At 41.8% G+C, this 21,002-nt stretch overlaps 3 protein-coding genes across 3 annotated transcripts; 2 read left to right on the plus strand and 1 right to left on the minus strand.

Moving 5' to 3' along the window:
• Positions 1–1,458: 1,458 nt before the first annotated feature.
• fndc10 (fibronectin type III domain containing 10) lies at positions 1,459–2,956 on the plus strand. Its single transcript, XM_078248534.1, has one exon. It carries the CDS (start codon positions 1,544–1,546, stop codon positions 2,285–2,287), a length of 744 nt encoding a protein of 247 aa, XP_078104660.1. The 5' UTR covers positions 1,459–1,543; the 3' UTR covers positions 2,288–2,956.
• Positions 2,957–3,785: 829 nt separating this feature from the next.
• On the plus strand, positions 3,786–9,429 carry ssu72 (SSU72 homolog, RNA polymerase II CTD phosphatase). Its single transcript, XM_078248535.1, has 5 exons — positions 3,786–4,066; positions 4,997–5,140; positions 7,154–7,293; positions 7,476–7,594; positions 7,942–9,429. The coding sequence occupies exons 1-5, from the start codon at positions 3,987–3,989 to the stop codon at positions 8,041–8,043; spliced, it is 585 nt and encodes a 194-aa protein (XP_078104661.1). The 5' UTR covers positions 3,786–3,986; the 3' UTR covers positions 8,044–9,429.
• Positions 9,430–13,615: 4,186 nt separating this feature from the next.
• On the minus strand, positions 13,616–20,741 carry atad3 (ATPase family AAA domain containing 3). The gene is made up of 16 exons (XM_078248536.1): positions 20,420–20,741; positions 19,813–19,889; positions 18,963–19,064; positions 18,783–18,842; positions 18,457–18,526; positions 18,203–18,368; positions 17,846–17,915; positions 16,512–16,667; positions 16,358–16,414; positions 16,156–16,281; positions 15,933–16,057; positions 15,770–15,821; positions 15,566–15,636; positions 15,277–15,444; positions 14,526–14,634; positions 13,616–14,380 (listed from the first exon to the last, which is right to left on the minus strand). Exons 1-16 carry the CDS (start codon positions 20,613–20,615, stop codon positions 13,907–13,909), a joined length of 2,079 nt encoding a protein of 692 aa, XP_078104662.1. The 5' UTR covers positions 20,616–20,741; the 3' UTR covers positions 13,616–13,906.
• Between the last annotated feature and the right edge of the window lie 261 nt (positions 20,742–21,002).

Consider the following 21,002-nt stretch of genomic DNA (forward strand, 5'->3'; position numbering starts at 1 on the left):
TAAATGCCATGCAACCAAAAGTGAGAGTAGGGAGGCATCAGATGCAACTATCAAAACTCGCTGGTTCTTGCAGTGTAACTTCACTACCAGCCATATGAGTACGAATTGTGTTTTTGGAATTTGAACTGTATTTAAAAGCACCACGGCAACTCTAGTTTACAGCAAGCATAATAAAATCTGAGGTCAGAAAAAGACATGGCACCAAGATTAAACATGTAAGTGTATTTTAAATGTCCAATCAGAAAATGTTAGATGTGCTTCTATATTAAATGGCAATTTTGAGTCAGTTTTGATCTGAATAAAGACTGATTCTGTTCATTTTTTCATGTTAGCAAAACATTGAGTAAAATTGATGATTATAGCCTAGAAGATTAATATTGCTTTACATTTGTTAAAGCTATAAATGATTTATTTATCTAAGCAACATTTGTCTCTCTGGGACCCTACTATAAAAGTGAAACTAATACAAGATTAGGAGAAACATGACACCTTTTTTAGGAGACGGGTTTTGTGTTTGTCTGTAGGTGTTTTTTGGACAGGTAGGCGTAGCAGCTCTGATCTGCTACTCTTCCTGGATGCGCGAGACCTGCAGGTAAGTTTTGGTTAAAACCCTCCATCCGTCAGCGTTGTCGGGACCCTGGTTGTTTTCTCCGTTATTGACAGATACCTGAAGCACTGTGTGGGATGATGACTCACAAACCGACTGTTGATGACTACAACTATCTATTTTGTGCACGCACCCACGCTCCCAAGCACACCGCGGCGCGCGCTCCTCCACGTGCACTCTCGCACAGCAGGAATCAAACCCTTTACGTCAAGCTAGACAGGAAGGCGAAAGCGAATCTCATGGCACGATAGCCTGGTCCTCTCTTCCAACCGAAACAAGTAAGTGTTATTTGTTTAAATGTCTGTGAGTGGAGAGCTGCACGGAGGTGGCATTTATCATCGTTTAGGCTTTATTAACTTTATCCTGCAAGCTTATCATATGCAAGGTCACACTCAAATATCTTGCTGGCATGGAGCCGCATGACTAAATGTCGGTAGGCTATAGTCCTAAATGTTCTTTCTGTATTTCTCTCGCAGATGCATACCCGCTCCTCTCGCCCATGGACGAGCTATCCCTTTTCACACGGATTTTGTCGTGTGCACTGAGGCAGAGCTGATCTTATGGCAGACATCAGCCCGCCTTGTACCATCGCCCATCTGATCCACTGTGAGAGAAAATAATTCGACGAGAGGACGTGAGATGAAAAGCCAAAAACGACCATCAATGCTCGCCTTATCGGCACTCCTGCTCTGCACATTACACCAGACAGCTGGGTCCAGCAGATCTCATCGCAGCAGCACAGCATCATCATCAACAACAACAACATCCTCATCAGAGGCTAGAGGCAGGAATCATTTGGGGACCCAAAACTGGCTAAAAACGACAAACATCAGTTCTATCAGTTCTGGCAATCACAGCCACGAAAGTAGGCCAAATAAGCTAAAAGAGGCAACTGGCCAAGTGAATAGCTTCTCTTTCAACACCAGCAGAGGCAATATGACTACTGTGATAATGGAAAGGTCTGGCAGGGCACCAAACTGGATCCCGGAAGAAGGGGTGTCACCACTGTGTGCCTACCGAGTGATTGAGGGAGGTATTGGGGGCCAGCTGTGTTTTCGACACACACTGTTTGGGTACAAGTGTCACAAGGGAGACTGCAGGACAGTGGTGTCTTTCAGGAATCTGGTGGCAAATATTCTCATCAATGGCAGTGTACTGTTACAGTGGACCCATGAGGGAGAATCCACAATGACTGGCCGAGACGTAAAGACAAAAGAGACTGTCGCTGGTCAGAAGGGCGATGGGGATCCAGGGACAAATTTAACAAGAAAGGAAAGATCAAACACTGCTTTCAGTGGCCGACGACACAAGCGTGGAGGCTATGAGTTAAGCTGCTGGTGGAATGGAAGCTTTACTCAATTTGAATGTGCTGGTGTCCATCTTGGATCTGGCTGCAGGGACTTTCTCCTGATTGAGCTGCATGAGAACATCCCCTACCGCATCTGCCTGCGCTCCCTGGCCCGCTTCGATCCAGCTCAGAAAGCAGACCAACGGGACTGTGTAGAGTTTACTTTGCCGCCATCTGGGATGCAGGACATTGTGATCGCCATGACAACGGTTGGGGGAGCTATTTGCGTGATGCTGGTCATCATCTGCTTGCTGGTGGCATACATCACAGAAAATATCATGAGCCCCACAACACAGCACACATACTCCTACCGCACTCACACGCATCACTGATGTGACACTGAATCCAAGATGCACTGTTAATAAATAAAATGGCTTACATTTAACTTCCATGATGACCATATCTAATCTCACAATCATAGCCACTCACTGTCAATAATACTTACTTTTCAATCAGCCACATAATGATATAAACATCTTGTTACAACTGAATTGAAGCACAAACTACTGTGGGTCTGCAAATAACATGCCTTTCTCAACCTCTGCAAGGATGCACTGAACCAAAAGTACTGATAACCTAATGTACATTTACTATCATACAGTAGTTTACTGTGTTGTGTTTTTTGTTTAAAGTTGTCTGTGATTGAGTCTGTCAATCTGTATGCTGGCAGCTTATACAGCAATACAATTAATGAAATGGCTTGAGCGCATCAGAAACAGCAGTTTTTGCTAAATGTGCAGCCTGTGAAAGTGTCCAGACTTGTCCTGTCCTTGCTGCGACAATGGAAAATAAAACTTTACTGAATTAATTTTTTCCACTTGGCTAAACCATCAAACTGTCTAGTTTTGCTTTTGGTTCCACATACAGTATTTGTACCATTTTGTGAAAGGCAATACAATCTGGTGTACAATCTCCAAATACTGTGCCAAACATCTTTAGTTAGAATGCCTTTATGTCCTGCTGTCAGTGAATAAAGTACCATGAGGTCATTTGTAATACTTTACAGCTGTCCTGTTTTTTTCTCCTTGTGTGTGATAAAGTGTGTGCATGTGTTCGTCCTCACATCCCTGGACAATTTACAAGAATAAAGAACAGACAGGAATTAAAAATATATTGGTATAAACAGACACTAGGTGTATGATGCAGGTTAATCACTGGGGCTTGATCCCATTATTAAGCTCTTTTTGTTTATGTCTTTCTGGATGGTTAAACAGTATATCGCAATATTGAATGTGTTTATTTGAAAATGATGTCATCTCAGGGTATGCATCATCAGATCAGATGAAACAAGTCCAGTGGGAAGAATGTACACAGCAAAGCACAATATGATATAGCTAGTAAAACAATACCATTTTGCTGCTATTATATACACTGTACAGATGCAGTTAACATCCATATGAATGGTGGGAAACCTCAGATTTATGGATACAAACATAAACTAAACACAAAAATATTGGTATTGAACACAAATAAAAGGTAAAATATATCATCCAAATACGTTTACGCACTGTGTCTGCTAACACAAACACGATGTCAACTCGTAGGCAATATCAAGGTTATTTTTGTATTTTGCGTTTTTCACGCTGGTTTGTTTCCGCAGCAGCATAGGCCTAGCCTATTTACTTACTCATTTGTATCACAAGTGTGCCCCTATTTTTGGATAATGCCCGCCAAATTTAATGTAGGCCTAGTAAATACCGTATATGTATATATATATATAAGGAAAGTCACATTTTTGTTTATTGACGTCACGTCTACGTCGCCACATTTTTTTCAGCGTGACTAGTAAGAAACCCCGCCCTAAAATGACATCACTGGATAAAGCCGTAGTCGCTAACGGGGCGCCGCCATTTTAACTTCCTGCATCAAAAGAAAGCGAGCCAGTCGCACAGCATTTGTACTCGAAACGTTTTCTTAGTTAGCGTAACAAAAGGGGTCTGTCTTGTTTTTGTTTTTTTTCAGGGAGCAAACTAACTACCTCTGTATAGTTTCTGACAGCTTGTGTCGGGTAGTTTCAGCCGGAGAGACGCAATGCCGAGCCACCCGCTGCGTGTAGCGGTTGTGTGCTCGAGCAACCAGAACCGCAGTATGGAAGCGCACAGTATCCTCAGGTAAAGATGAGACGCCGGGAGGAGAACAAAAGGAAAACCACAATGAAGTGAACAAAATCTGCGCGGTATCGAGCCTTTTCCTGAGCCGGTCACGAGTCAAGCCGACACGGTGGCTTGACAGTCCGTCAGGCCTCAACGCAGTTAACAATGGACTCGCTCCTTTTGAGTGTCACACCGGGGCTATGGCGTTCTTTCAACGCTTATTACTGATTTAGGTTTCAGGTTTGCGTTTGCCTAAAGTAAATATCCACACAGATTTTGTTTTCAAACAGATTCATGGTTTTCAAAATACCGACCCAAGTTGGTTTTTATTATTCTCCCCACATGCTGACTAGAGCGCCCCCCCTGGAGGGAATATTCCGGAAGGGAGCAACTGCAGTCTGTGCAACATCGGGTGGCTTAGCCGCTCTGACCAGTCCCCTTATTCTCACACCATTTAGAAAGGTTGTCTATATTTATTTTTAAAACAAAGGTGTGTGCTGGTCTGGGACTGTCAGACATGTCACACTTGATCTCATTCCCTAAGGCTGTTCTTTTGTCATTGGGAAGCAGTGCACTTCTGTCTAGTACATTTACAGACCAAGATGGTCTTGTGGTTAGCTGAAATAAAAAATTTAATTTAATTTAACGTTTCTATATTAAGAAAAGGTTAATCTCTTATGTAGCAGGAGACGAGGTGGAATGGGCCTATGCACTTTGGTGTCCAGTGGTGTCCTAATTCAGCCTGTGACATAAAATGGGACCATATTGTACATTACATTTATAACTTGTATGTGAGAAGGCAATTTCAATAGCTGACTTCATTGGGTACATTTTTACTTAAGTCGTGGAAAGACGCTGATACTGCATTTGGCTCTTTTGTAATGTTTTCTTGTCTATTGTTGTCAGAAATGGTATGTAATTTACTGTCTTGTCCTTTTTCGTCTGCAGCAAACGTGGATTTGATGTGCGTTCATTTGGGACAGGGTCTCATGTGAAGCTACCCGGTCCTGCCCCGGATAAGCCAAATGTGTATGACTTCAAAACGACATATGTACAGATGTACAACGACTTGGTCCGCAAGGACAAGGAACTGTATCCCCTTCTCACTCACTTTTCCAAACGCACTCACACATGTTTATACTGTATACTGGAAGCCAGATAAGTAGACATGACGTATGTACATGTATCGTGTTTAGATATTTATCTTTAGGGGAATTTATGCAAGTGTGATGGCGTTTGAACAGCACAGCAGATGGGACTGCACCGATGGGTAAATCACATGCAGGGATTTTATAATGTGTTAGATATATTTTGTTATTAAACCTATAATATACAGTGGGTGGAAATGCATCTTGCAATACAACAGTAAGTGCAATTTGGTGAAGATCATAAGTTTTTGCTGAGACCATCAGATTTGAATCTATATTCACTTCTAAAACCCTAGCTTATATTAAGTGTATTTGCAAGGGTCATGTTACCACTGTTCCTCGCTAGTGCAGTTTCTCTGTTTTTAATATATGAATGTTCATTTTCTCAATTGATATTTTTGCAGTTTGAGTAACACCAGCAAGTTAGACAAAAATATTGTCCTTTTTTCTGACATTCTGGTAGTTAGTTGCTGTAACGCTTACACTAAAACTAAAAGGCGAAAGTATCAAGCCACTGGAGGACTCCATTAGCAAAGAAAAACAGTGGAGACAAGTAGAAAACACTGACTGAAAAAACCTAGCGGAACATTTAACAAAAGTTAACAGTTTTCCTGTTCAAAGAACTGGCTTTCTGAGTTGCATCTTAAATTTTGAGTAAGATATTGGCTATAGTACCCCAGCGTTTAATAAACTAAGTTCAACAAATGAAGATTAATTACTTGTGTTGGTCCTCATTAGTGAGACTATACGTACACATGCCACCAAACAGGATACTTAAAAATCCTTGGACCACATTACATTATTGTCTTGGAGCTGGAGCCTCAAAACCTGTAATAATTTCAGTCGTGTTTTCTTTGCACATTTGAAAACTGTCAAACTTTGAGTTCATCAAAATTATGGGTTTTACTGTTCCTGTCAATAAGTACTGAGTTGTATTCTTTGGTCTTCATTGATAAACTTCAAGTAATCCATGTCTCCGCTGTCAGTTAGCAGTTTAATGGTAAACCTGCCCCCTTGGTCGGTATATTTTAAGGCTTAATTTATTCCTGTAATGGCTCCAATTTTTCTTTAGATTATTGCTTTGTTTAATTAAAGACTAGGCTAAATGTAGGCATGTTTTTAGAAGTTAAGCTTGTCCAGGGGCATCTTGAGTTATTCTCTTTAAATAGGCTTCCTTTGAAAGTCTAGGCTTAAAAGTAGTAGACATGTGCTTCACCAAATGTTTACCTGCTAATATTACTGTATTGCAGGTGTAAATTTTGCCACCCCACGGTAGGTTGTCTGTATTCCTGCATGTCAAAGGTGCTGTGTTACAAATTGTAAACTAGCTGTCCTGTAAATCCCAATGTATTGTGAATAGAATATGTACATACTTGCCTCTTACAAAAGTATTTGTTGTATTCTTGCAACTTTGCATGGATTTCTTAAAAATATAGTCCACTATTATCGACAATTCACCATGGTGGTTGGTCTTTTTTTATTTATAGCCTATATTTGGCAATGTCTTTTAGGGTGGCCATGTAGTGACAGCAAGATGGACTACTTTGGTTACATTTTAGAAACATGGAGTAATATAAATGTATTAAGGACAACAAATGCCGGCTGGGCAGTATCAGAATTGCTTGTTGATAATGTTTCACATTTTACTGTTAGCTCTGAAATGCCATTCTTCTATTTATTTATTTTCCTTTTCACCAGACCACTTGTATGGTAGTTTTTTTCAGACACCACTAGAGGGTGCTGTAGTTTGTCTAATACAAACACTTGATATCATTCAAGGGTATACCCCACAATGCAACAAAACATGCAGTCTCATTCAGACGAATGAATATCTTACTGTATCACACAGTCTTGGCAGGCCTTGCAATCCTGTCTCTGATAGTGTGATGGGTGTGTTGTATTACCTTGAAGTGTGTCTCTCGCTCCTGCTGTGCTCCTTGACTTCCCAACTCTTTAGATACACACAGAATGGCATCCTGCACATGCTGGACCGCAACAAGCGCATCAAATCAAAGCCAGAGCGCTTTCAAAGCTGCAAGGAGAAGTTTGACCTGGTCATCACATGTGAAGAGAGAGTCTATGACCAAGTTCTGGAGGGTAAGGCTTCTCATAATGAATGTATAATCACTGAAGGGATATAGTTGGTAATTCAGAGACCCTTGCAAGAACACTTCTTTGATACTACATACTTACATTTATACCCCACAATGGTTTGTATGCAGACCCAAGTTTTTACTTTTTACTTCACTCTTTCTCTTTCATCTGTTATTGCTCCCCAGATCTGAATTCAAGAGAGCAGGAGACTCTACAGCCTGTGCATGTTATCAATGTAGACATTCAGGATAACCACGAGGAAGCCACGCTGGGCGCCTTCCTCATCTGTGAGCTGTGTCAATGTGTGAGTTTCTCCTACTGGGATTCTTAAATGCTGTTGTACAGGCACACTGAGGGCATAGTACAACAAACACTGTTATGTCATTTATGACATTGTGGTTTAATAATGAAAAAGTATTCAGTATATCTATCTACTTCAGTAGTATGAATAAAATGTTCTTTAAGCCGACCTAATCTGCCATCCAGTTGATTTCCAATATGGGGGATTCAGTGGTCACCTAATGAAAATGCTGCCAATTCTGAAAAGGTGCTATAGGTTCATATATGGTGTGCAGATTGATTTGCGTTTATGCAAGTGAGTTGTGTGGATTCAGGCTGTTTAATGTGCTTCCTCCTCGTTCGCCCCTGCAGATCCAGCACACTGAGGACATGGAGGATGAAATGGATGAGCTCATACAAGAGTTTGAGGAGAAGAGCAACAGGCCTTTTCTTCACACTGTCTGTTTCTACTGATACACAATAGAAATTTGCAATAAACACAGACCTGGATCACAAGCAATCAAACAATATGGAGACACACACACACACACACACACACACACACACACACACACACTTCTTACTCCTCAGTCATCTACAACACTCTTTATATACAGTCTATGCCACAACACAATACATGCACATTGTGTGCCTACACACGCATATACACACACACACACACCTTTGGGTTAGGACCTAAAAAATGGCTGCTGGTGATGATGGGTCTTTCCTCTATGCAGAGGACGGACTCGCTGCTCTCGCTCTGCCTTTATTTCTCCGGATCAAGGTTAGGCCAAGGAGGTCCTCCCTCAATCCTAGTCCAGTGAAATCGCTCAACCATGTCTCCTCAGGGAGAGCCATTAACACCCACACCCCTGATTCAACAACTTCTTTATCAGTCCCTTTTGATTTTGTTCAGTACAGCATGTTAATGCTGTTTTTTGTTTTTGGCTTATTATATATAATTGTAATTCATTTAAGTCAGATTTTTATTTCTGACCTGGAGCAGTGTAATTGTGTAACTTGGGGTCAGACAGGAAGGGGAGAATGAATTGAACTGAATGCATGTGTATGTGCGACCATGTGTTGTAGATTAGTTTGGATTAAGTTTAAGTGGGTGGGCTAATAATGAATAACCAAACCTAGACCTCTCTAAGGCTCTCCTCCAGTGTGTTTCCAATATAATGTGTTGATTCATATTTAAACTTGGATATGCTGTTTTTCAGGGCATAGTATTTTTTTCTTTTCTTTTGTAAATGTTAAAGAATTGAAGCATTGTAATTATTTGCAAACTGCGAGCTCAGCTCAGAGTGCCTGATTTTTCTGTATGTACATATGAATCCTCTAAAGAAAGAAACATCTCTAAAAAAACATGTCATAGCTCTTTATTTGCTTTGTGATATTTAGTTCATGATGGTTTCATGCAAAATGGGTATTGTTATAAAAAACTATTAGCATTCTGTTACATCAATTAACCACTATCAAGCTATAACGTTCTTTCGGCGGATCCTCCGTTCCCACCTAACGTATTGTATATGGAAAAATCTGACACTGACTATCAAGCGAACCATGTTAACGTTAGCTGATAGAGCTGTCATGTTATTTACACGTGTAATTTAATGTTATAGACCTATTTGTAGACAAGCAGGGGCAACTTCAATTATTGTTAAAAATATTTTACAGTAACGTGTCCAAAGCCAAATGAGAACTTGGTTTAAATATGTTTGCCTGTTGAAATCCTAGACTATAAACAATATTTTTTTTTTTTTATAATCAAAGTTGCCCTTACTTGTCCATATTCACCAACTTGTAGTTCACTGACTGAAAACCCCAAAAGTCAACAGTAAATTTTTATCTAGATAGCTTTTATTGTCATTGTACAGAAAAAAAAATAGGAGGCTACTCCTGATCAGTGCAATAAAAGGACAGGGGACAGGAAAATACCACAGAAACACAAACTTCAGCAAACAAACATCTACAGCCTGCAACAAAGGTTCAAGAATATAAAGTAAAATAAATACAATGTAATTTTGCACTACGATAAGTGTAATTATTGTATATAACAAATAATTTAGTTTGTTACCTAGGCTTGCGATATTTCTTTTCCTAGGACGGCGAAGGCATGGCCCGCCCTACTCTGCCTCTGATTGGCGGCTCAATCAGAGGCAGAGGGCCATGCCTTCGCCATCCTAGGAAACGCTCATTTGCTCCCCGGATGTAGCTACCTCAGCTTTAATCTGCATACATTAACAGTACGTAAATAATGAGATATAGCTGGCTTACATATAAACTACTATGAAGTAAGATTTGCAGGCTTTCTTACCTTAACAAACTGTTCTGAAAAGAAATATTAACGTTAACGTTACCCAAGCAACCGTCAGTTTAAAAAAAAAAAATTACATTTTCGAATTGAAATAGTTGTGCTGTTCTGCTAACACGTTGCGGTAGCTGATAGTTACCATGGTAACCTATTTTGTTTATTATAAGCAAAACAACAATGATTTGTTAATACCTGACTGGGAAAATCCATCACCAACTCTTCCCCAGTGGTGTTGGACAGCTGAGCACGTCGGACAGAGAAGGCAAAACAGCCAGTCTCGGGGAGCCCCGTTTTCTTATCTTGGATCGAAAGCACTAGCTAACTGTAACGGTAGTAAGTAACGCTAACTATATTACGCTAAAGATTTTAACGCTTTTCCGTCGACAGTTATAAATCGATAACAATTAAGCTAGTTAATCAGCAGTTTAACGTGTCTTTCCCCTAGTGTTTTGGAATATTAGCTGCAGTGTTGTGGTGTGTAGCGATATCTCAGCTGACTTTTCTTGTTCCACACCGACTTTTCCGACAGAAATGAACGCGCTTTTTTGCCGCTTTCACAACTTCATCCTCCCGTTAGTGCGAGGGGCGGACGGTGTCTGCGCATGCACCTGTGGAAGGTAAGATACAATCCAGCCGTAACGTTACTGAATGAGTCCTTATAATGTGGTGAGTGAGACACACTCGCCGCTAATATTCCTAAACTTGCTTTAATGGCTGCTGTGAGTTGCTAAGCTAAGTGGACAGTGAGCTCCAAAAAGGCTACTGCAATTCAAGAAGCCCTAGCTAAGTCACATTTAGCGTTTATTATGACTTCCCACCATGAATCCTGAGTATTTGTCTCATGGCTTTCAGTTCAGTATATGGATTTTCAGTGAGTTACTCACTCTCTGTGTGTTGGTGGGAGATGTTCAGACAGTGTGCTGCTGATGCAGAGGGATCATGGAGAACACCCACACCTGTTCCCTCTGGTTTCTGTGACTTTAGGTGGTGTGTGGTTGTGTTTAACCCATGACCTGTCAAACCCCAGGGGTCATACAGGCCAGCTGTTGATGATGTGTCTGTGCTGCTGTTATAGACAATGTAATGAAGTTGCACTTACATTGTGGCATTATGGTGGAAACCTTTACTTAAAGATGCACCAATATATCAGCAATGATATTAGCCGCTGTCAGCATGAATTGTTTTCCCAATATTTGTAAGACTGTGATAGATGATGATGAAGATATTTTTGATCTTTTTGGGAGATTATCAATTAGTTCAACTGTTAAATTATCTTCAGCATTAAAAGTGTGTTAAAGTATTTCAAAGTTTTTTTTATTCTGAAAACTTGACATTTTGGAAACATAATATTCAAATGCATATTCTTATACTGGTATTGTACAACAAGGAAGGGAAGATATCTTCAGAATTATGGATTCATTTTTGTCTTTACTTTTCTGTGTGCAAATCTCCCACCACTAGCTTCTGCTTTGTCTGTTGCAGGCATCAAGTCTATCATGTTGTTTCATATAATGGGGCCCAGTCCATGATGGATTCCAGCGAAAACTACGTTGTAAGTGACATCATGGCCCGGCAGGAGATGAATCTGATAGTTGGACTGCTCTTGGGCCTCTGCATCAGCTTGTTCTTGCAGTGGCTGCTCGGAGTTTGCCACTCACGGCTCAAATACTGGATCTCAAACCAAATAAATGGTGAGTAAGAAGATGTCAACTGAAACTGAACTTGCATGTGGGAAAGTTTGTGTTTCTATAGAAAGGCCCTTTGCAGTGATTATACAGTATATGAAACATTTATACTGTATATTTAAGCTATAGTATTCTTGTAAGTGAAAGTATCCAGCCTGATGTCACAGCAAACTCATTCTTTGCTGGACAAAAACGGTTGCGTTTCTGGTCTGTGATGTATAGAAAATAGCACACAAAAATCTTACCCCTAACTTGACCGAAAATAATTTTACATACCCTCCTCCACCTCCTAACTTATTTTCACTGTTCCTGTGATAATAGCTCTGAGTAACTGTCAGGAACCAAGCAAGAAAGGCAGAAGGACAAATGTGTAAAAAAGAAACATTTTTTTAACAAAGTTCCACATTTTGGTAACAAATGACAAAAATGAATAAATGTTAATACAACATAAGAAACTAGAGAAAACAGCTAGAGTTAGGGCCCAAACAGAAAGGAAGTCAACTAAGCAATAAAGAAACTAAAGCTTCAACCTAACCCTAACCAAACGGACCTATCTTCTAAATGACACACAAGGGGGTTATGGTGCATTCCATTTACCTCGGAACTCGGAGCTGGGAATGACGTCACAGCTGAGTTGACAAGTCAGAAGATTTTCACTGTGGTGCAAGCTCTAGCCAGGTAGGCCATTGTTAGCGATAGAAGTTGATAACAATTGATTACGCTGTTTTTTTTTATAGAAGTTGGACAGGACTGTGTGTACAACTGATTTGGTGAGACACAAATAAGACAGAACCGCTAATAAACTCTGTTACTACAGCTTTCACTACTGTTGATGCACGGCGCAGCCATGTTGGATTTTGAGCTCAGGATAGGCCTATTGTCAGGTTGTCTGAGTTCCCAACTCGGATATCAGAGTTCAGGGGGCGTTTCCGACTTTGACCTCAAAAAAAAATCTGACTTCCGAGTACAAATGGAACGCACTATTCTATACACACATGACCAGGCTTCACATGTGGAGCCTAACTACATCCATATATTTCTTTCTAATGCCATCAAAATGAGATGTTTTCACCCTCTCCTTACTATCCATGTGATTTATCCCTCCCCCTTGCACACACACAAAGACAAATTTAAGAGCTTTTCATCAGCCCAATTTCTCTGTCTTTCCTTCCAGATGGGGATTTCTGGTCATGGATGCCCAAATTCAGTAACACAACGGAGTTGTTCAGGCAGTTACATCCAAAACACACAGAGGACTCCGGGGGGAACATGTTGCATCTTGAGCAAGATGTGCACCATGATGTTAATGACCCATCAATATAAAACTGTGGATTAAATTCAGTAGTTACTGTGTGCTTTCTTTCCAATAACTTTTTCAATCTTGTAGTCTTCAGCCCCAACCGACATTGACTTCAAGTGACATCACTTGAAGCAATTTGTCAGATTTTGAGCAGCTCCCTCTGGAGCCACAAAGGTCTTTATACAACTTCACAAAGGCAGCCGTACTTCCCAAGACCTGAAATCAGACTTTGATGTTTAATATCGGTGGAGTTCCCCTTTAACCAGTAAATCCTAAAGATCATTTTCAAATCAGGTGACCTTGTTGCATTGTTGTGAGAACACTGGAAATAACACTTTTGACAGGTTCACCTGGGGACCTCCAGTGCATACCACTTTTCATTAAAAGGAGTATTTCTTGCAGTCAACTGCTTCTCAATGCAGCGGTTTGAGGTTTTATAAATCAAGCTTAAATGGAATTACCAGATAGCTTGTTTTTTTTTTATGTGAAGCCGTATATCGTAGTATATGAAGGCATCCTGTAATGTCTGACAGGGAGATTTATCATCGGGCCTATTCTATACCAAGGACAACTTCATGCCCTTGACTTTACTTTGTAGAAGAAGCTTCCTAAAGCCCTTGGCCATTACTGTGAAACACTGGAATGCCTCATCCATTCTTATTAAAGAAATACATACATATAGTATAAGGGTTTTGTAGGGTTATACAAAATGTTACCCCAAAAACATCAGAACTTCTACTGTACAAAACACAGACCCATTTAATCATTTCAACAGAGACATTCCACTGTGCACAACACTTATATACTTACAGACACACAGTCTGGTTTCCATGTAAAGTACACTTACAATGTATACATAATATATTAGAATCAAAGAGTCTTTTGTGTTTTGTAAAGTTAATTGATTACCTGCTGAACTCATCTTCTGTCACAGACAGTCAACAGACTTTTAGACATAAACTGACAGACTAGTTTAAGAGACAGGACATTAATCTTTCTAATCCAGGCTGCCCCACTGAGCAAATCAACGACTCAAACTGGAGTTCCGTCCTTTGGAGGAGAAGATCCAGTTTTGTCTTCCTTTTCCATCTTGCTCTCGCTGTCAGTGGGGACAGCAGGCTGGGCTAAACTCTCTGCCTCTGTTGCAGCTTCTGCTTTGACAGCATCTTTACAGTCCTGTCCAGCTGGGGTGGCACTTTTGCCTTCTGCCGATTGGTCGTTGTCTGAAGGAGGTGTTACATTTTCACCTGCTTGTTTCGAATTTATCTCAAGAACTGGAGCGATCACCTCCTGAGCCTCAGGTGCCTCACTGAGGGGCAGAGTAAAGCCCATTTTCCCCCCGCTGCCTGTCCCTCCAGCTGTGGGAGGTGTAAGGCTCTTGGCCTGAGCCTCGTCCTCTCCATGCAGCCAGTCCATCTTCTGAAGGTGTTGCTTGACAGCATCCTTAACTCGAGCATCAATCATAGCCTCTGTCAGGACGCCATCTTCAGAGGAATATGCTGCCGCCTACAAGAGAAAATGAGTCATCAACACGCGTGTTTTGTAGATTCATTTACCTCCAGAAAATCAAAATCTTGTAGCATTTTTTTTTTTTTTAGTAAAAGGACGGTGAAATATAGCTTTTTATTCAAAATGACTACAGGAAACGTACCTGCCAAGCCACTCCCAGCTTAGAGATCTCTCTTCCTGACATGCCCTCTGTCCATTTTGCGATTTCAGAGCACTTTTGACCATAGTCAAACTGTGCAAGTTTCATCCTCCTGCACAAAGACGGACATATGAGATGGGGACAAAGGTAAGTTATTGTCCCACAGTTTCACTAGCCTGGATGCAATTTTCTTTCTGACTTTGTTTTGGAGTTCAGTTAATTGCCTCCTGGCATGTGTGTGTATTGCTCCCCACCTTTCAGCCTCCATCACACATGCAACCTCTGTAATTATGGATTTAACAGGACATGCGCAATCTGGGTAGAATTCATTGCAATATGAGGGGGAGGATGTTCTGTGGGTTCTTTCTATTTCTTCTCTGAGTGTGGGTAAAGGTAGGGGGGTCTTATGTGAGGTTTTTTTGAACACATTTGGATAAGGTAATAAGGTAATGTTTATGTGCAATGCGTTGCCATTTTTGTCCTCTCGACTGCCCAAGACAAATTTCTCCTATAGGAGACAAAGGCTCCAGATGCCCAGCAGGATGTTTAATGGCCTTCATCTCAAAAGAGTCTGACTCTAATACTCATCCTGTCACAGCCATGACTCAGCCCTCACTCTATCAAAAGCTCTAAGAATGAATACATTTACATGCGAGTGTAAGGCCTAATTACTGGTTTCAGTATGCATCCGTAGTGTGCAGTGGCTTGGTGCCCGTTTCTAAGTGCTGTGTTGCTGTGTGGAGGTTGTACTCACTGCCTCCCTCCTGTGGCGGGCTCCAGCACATATTTGTCAAAGTACAACCGCACCAGCCTCTCTCTCTCGTCGGGACCCGGCAGAGCAAAATTCACTATTTCATCTATACGGTCGTTTATGGCCCAGTCAAACTGCTCTGGTTGGTTACTGGCCAACACCAGCATGAACCTGCCGGAAAAACACAGAAATCAAGCAGCTTAAATATGCGCAGTAGCCGAGGTTGTATAGGCAAGGTCAAATAGAGTGAAGATCATTGTACATTTTATTTGTACAGAATGTCAATTTTTACTTGTTGCTCTGCTCTCCGGTGCGATACAAGAATGCATTCAAAGTGGCTCTGAGGTCTTCACTGATCTTCTCCTACAAAAAAACAGAGTAAAGATTGCACGTTATGTAGTTAAAGATAAGTCAAGGAGAATATAAAGGGTAGGGAAATATGTTTTGAAACAAAATGATCCATGGTTTCTGGGAAATTTAATACATGTAGACTTACAGTGGATCTCTTGCGAAGGAATGCATCAGCTTCATCAACGAAAAGCAGAAGTCTGTAACCGGATCAAAATACATGATAGCCTTTATCTGTTGATATTATATCTGGAGTAGACAGTATTGTTGTTTGTATATTTGGCCATCTGATATAATATCAAGTAGCCTACCCGCGTCGACTCGTGCCAGCCCAGTCAAACACTTTGTGCATGGCTGTCACACCATCACGGCCCATGGGTGCCACATCACCACCAGTCATAATTGCGTAGTCCATCCCAGAATGCACTGCCAGCTTCTACTCGAATGAAAAAGAAATGCCTTACAGTTAGACAAAGCATCTTTTTCCATATATGTGAATGTTTACACCAGTCATTGTTCAGTCCTTGGGTATACCTTAGCAAAGAGAGTTTTGCCTGTGCCTGGAGGGCCGTACATGAGGATATTCCTGTAAAGGCCATTGTTCTGCCTCGTGTTTCTTGTTGCTATGGCGATGTCACGTACACGCTCTTCCAGGGTAGGCTAAGAGATAGAAAAATGCAACTTTAAAAATGCATGCTGGTTACATGCATTGTAAAAGGCTTTGTTCTCCACTTACACTGAGCACAACTCCCTCGAGGGCATCCTGAGGTTTGCTCTTCAGCCGTTTGGCCATCTAAATAGTTCAGAAGGAGGGAGAGGAAAAAGTATAATTAGCACATTAAAATCTGCAGTTAACAAAATAAGCAAAGGATCAATTGCTAATTAGCTACCTTGACTGGATGCTTGATTGCCTCTGCCACGGTGAATCGGGACGTTTCCCGCACCAGGGACGGCTTCCCGAGCCTGGCCTCGATGTAACGTCCCGCCACCGCTGTTGCATTTCGGGCCGAATAAACTCCCACAGCTAAAAGGGTCAGTCCTGCCACCTGGTGATGTGATGGAACAGTTACACTATATTATAATAACATTAACTAATATTAAAATAACACATACCGTTCACTGGGAGAATGAGGAAAACTCAATCCAAAGCCATTTTAAGTTTGCCCAAACCATTTACTTGTAAATGTATGGTTACTCTTTGTCCATAATAGGATGTCATCAATGGTGTAATGTAATAGCAAATGCAAATATATGTGATAGAAGGATTGTAATGTTGGTACTTTTTATAAACAGCAGTATGACGAAAGCACCACTTGCTTTGACCATTTTTTGTTATGGACTGAATTTGTGGGCACTCTTCACTTGTGTGATGTGTTTACCCAATCAGACAGAAGGTACCAGTCTAAAGCTACAGACACACTGACCAGACGGCCGACCCTCGGCAGAAAAGGCAGTTGGACTGATCAGTCTCCCCGAGTTGGTCAAAGAAGTGCCTCGGAACACACCAAAGCGACGAGACGTAATACATCTCCATAACAGCAGGCGGCGCTAATCTGTATTGTCTCCCAAAAATGAAAACCGGCAGCTGATTGGACGACCGCGTCACACGGGTTTGGTTTCTCCGGAAATTCAAAGACTACGAATACGATCAGAATACGATCTCATACATGATCTCATATTGTACTAAAACAGTTCACCGAAACGCGTTTCTGAAAACATTTTAAAGCGAGAAACAGGCCATGCAGTTGCTGAATCTGTCTTCATTTCAGATCGACAAAGGTCAGTTTAAAAGATTTGTCAGATTTTGAGAGACTCTAGTCACGCTCATTCCGCTCCCTGTTTCCGGGTTAGCACTCTACCAATCAGATGGGTCATTTGAGTCCGACTGCCGGCAGTGCCCGCCCCGCCGATTATACATGTCAAATCGGCCAGAATTAAGGCCGACGGCCCCTCGGATGGACGACGGCACGGAACACACCGAACAGACTCGAGTCACTGACCTCACCAGACTGTCCGACAGCCGATTATCGGCGTGGTGTGTCTCGGGCTTTAGAGACTAGACCTTTATGAACAAGCTTCAGTCGGAGTGAACTACAGGCATATGTATATCTTTAAACTAATTGTCTAATGTCTGTCCTTTCATCAGTGGCAAATTCAGCTCTTATTATAAATTCATAATAGAATCATTCAGTAAACTGATTGTGGATGGAAACAGAAATCTCACCGTGGCTGTGACTTTGTCCCAGTCTGAAACAAAGGTCCTGAATCCTTCTCCAAACACAGCGCCTGCAGTCCTAAAAGCAAATACACGTCAACTGTCAGCACGCCTTTTGGACGTTTACAAGATTCAACTGTCAACTGTTACTTAACATACAAAACTGAAAACTTCTACGATAAGATAAAACAGACTATGGATAGAACTTTATTTATCCTGAGGGGGAACTGCTGTTATTTACTGGTATTTATTTCAGTTTCGACTAGTTGCATGATTCAGGACACCAAGAACCATCAATACACTTCATCTAATCCTCACCATCATACATGCTACAGTGTGAAATCTTATTGAGTCAGTGTGTCTTACTTTATGGACTCCAGAACAGTCTGTCTGTGTTCTGCAGCCTTCAGGCGGATTTGCTCGCGGATTATATCGGCGTTCTCTCGCTCCACGCGGCCCCGTGCTTTAGACTCGGCCTCTATACGCAGAAGCTCGTTCTTGTGCCTCAGCTCCATCTCGTGCTCTATCGTCGCTATTAAAACCATGACACACACAAGTACATCAATCACCGCTCAACATCTTCCAAAAGATCCTGTCATTAGCGTTATATAGTGCTATACCTTTCCTCATGGCCTCCTGTTTCTGTACAGACTCCTCCTGTTTGCGAAGGTTCTCCTCGTTCAGGGCTTGCTGTTAGAGAAAAAACATTATGATACTGTGTCTCATTTTAAAGATTATGTTTTGGGCTTTTATTGCCTTTAATTGATAGGACTGCTGTAGACAGGAAAGGGGGGGGACATTGGTTGGTATCGAAACCCGGGCCACTTCAGTAAGGACTGAGCCTTGGTACATGGGGCGCATGTTCAACCAAGTGAGCTACCAGGTGTGTTTCGCTGTGTCTCATTTTAAAGCATTTTATTTTGAAATATGTAGGAGATAACCTCACCTGTTGTCTTAGTTGGTCCTCATATCGCTGTCTGGCCAGTTTATCTTGATACTGAGCTCTCTGTAGCAGAAAACAACCAATTGTCACTACCCAACTCAAAATGGTTTCGCTCACTGCGGCAGCATACTTCCAATTGTTTTTAATATACTAAAAGAAAAGGAAAAGTATTTCTGTTCTTACCGCTTGATGCTGCTTGGTCTCCTCATTAACAGTTTTCCTCCTCTCCTCTCCCTGGACTCGTATCTGGTCGCCTTTGAGCTGCTCAACTGCTGCTTCATACTCCTGTTACAGAGGTGCACAAAAGGATGCCAAAATCTATTAAACCCAGTTTTTTTTTTTTAAAGGTTATTTTTTTTGGGGGCATTTTTAGGCTTTTATTTGACAGGACAGCTGAAGACATGAAAGGGGAGAGAGAGAGAGAGGGGGGGGGGGATGACATGCAGCAAAGGGCCGCAGGTCAGAGTCGAACCAGGGCCTGCTGCGTTGAGGAGTAAACCTCTATATATGGGCGCCCGCTCTACCAACTGAGCTATCCGGGCGCTCTATTAAACCCAGTTAACACACTGCTGAACATTTTAATCCATTGCAACCGCACGATCGACTGGGTTGTGCTATGAACACATAAAGTCCAAACACATCATCCACATGTCAAAAACATCATCAACAATGCCATTACATTAAACTTTAATAGATAGTCATCATTTGAACCAGTAAATAATTTACTGTTGTCGGTTTTCTACTCTGTTTAACTTTCACATTGTAAACTACATACTCGACTGGTCTAATGCTGACAATTCTGATGGACATATTGCAGCACAGACTAAAATTTGAGATGTGAAGTATCCATACTCAATGCAACTCTACTACATCTCTCAGCACCATTATCCATCCAGTAACTTAACATGATTAGTATCATATTCTTTAGCTGATGTAGCACTGTCGAAATCAACTTAATTCTCTGGAAAAGCACTGGTGTCCTGCAGCAGATGAAGAGAGAAGCAGTAGTTTAGTAGGTGTGTGTCTGCTGTACCTTCATTTTACTCTGATGTTCCATCTGAGTGGTCTGCTCCTGCATTCGAGCCAAATCCAGAGCTTCTTTGGCATGTCCTGGATGGGGGTGAGAGGAGAGAGGCAGTGAAAAGATGTGATGGCTTTAAACATGGAGATTTTCAGTTATCAATGTAACAAGATGGTCTATCTGTGAATCCTGACAAATATGTCACTAGTCTCTCTTTCTACTTCATCTTGCTAAAACGGTAATGGGACATGCTTAAATCATAAGCACAAAACAAGATACACTCGGTGAGCATGTATGTGGGACAAGTAGAATTTGGAAGTCAGATTGCAAGGTGGTGACCTTTGAACACGGTCTAGTGTAGATTGAATGAAGGTGATAGAAACACAACGTTGTTCGCATAAGCAAACAACAATTTCAGAAATATGAAATTAAATGTATATATGCTGGCCAGGGAGTGTGGGCCTCACTACCTAAGCTGTAGCATCACTGAAGCGACCACCACCACCATGAACCAGAGAGGAGCTGGATGCTGGATCATCACGACTTTCAGTGTGTAGTAATGTTGTTATAATCAGGTGAATCCTCTGCTGAGCTAACAGGCCGTGCAGAACAAACTTACGGGACTTGTCGAGCTCCTTGGCCGCCTGAGCAGCTCGCTCCAGCCCGGTGGGATCAAAGTTGCTCCATTTGTCCTTGGCTTTATCTCCTCCGCCGCTGGAGCCTCCGGCCGGCGGCGGCGGCGGCGGTGGAGGCTGAACCGGGAGACCAGCAGGCACTTCAGGCTGCCCCTTGTTCAAGCCGAACAGCCACGACATTTTAACGACAATAAATGAAGCACAGTTAAGCCGGTTCTGTGTGGAGCGAGAGGCAGCTGCTGCTCCAGACCTGTCACTGCACTTCCCCTACACGCGTGTCATGCCGCAATCTTCTGCGCAGGTGCAACGGAGTTTACAGGTTTGTTTGAATAACTGCAACGACGATTGGCTGGTAACAAGTACTTCTTCTTCTCATTGGCTGTTCCAACAACAGTCTTCAGCAGAGGTCATTCAATGTAGTCCCACCCCAAATTGTACGGTAGCCCTAGAGGGTCATAATAGATAAATTCACAGGAAAGGACCGTTTGGTTGCATCAGGCTGTTAGTGCGGTGTGTGCTTTATAGCTCAGTGTCGAGCAAGGAGCAGCCATCAGGATAAATGTTGAC

The sequence above is a fragment of the Sander vitreus genome, chromosome 4, assembly GCF_031162955.1.
Source record: "Sander vitreus isolate 19-12246 chromosome 4, sanVit1, whole genome shotgun sequence".
NCBI lineage: Eukaryota > Metazoa > Chordata > Actinopteri > Perciformes > Percidae > Sander > Sander vitreus.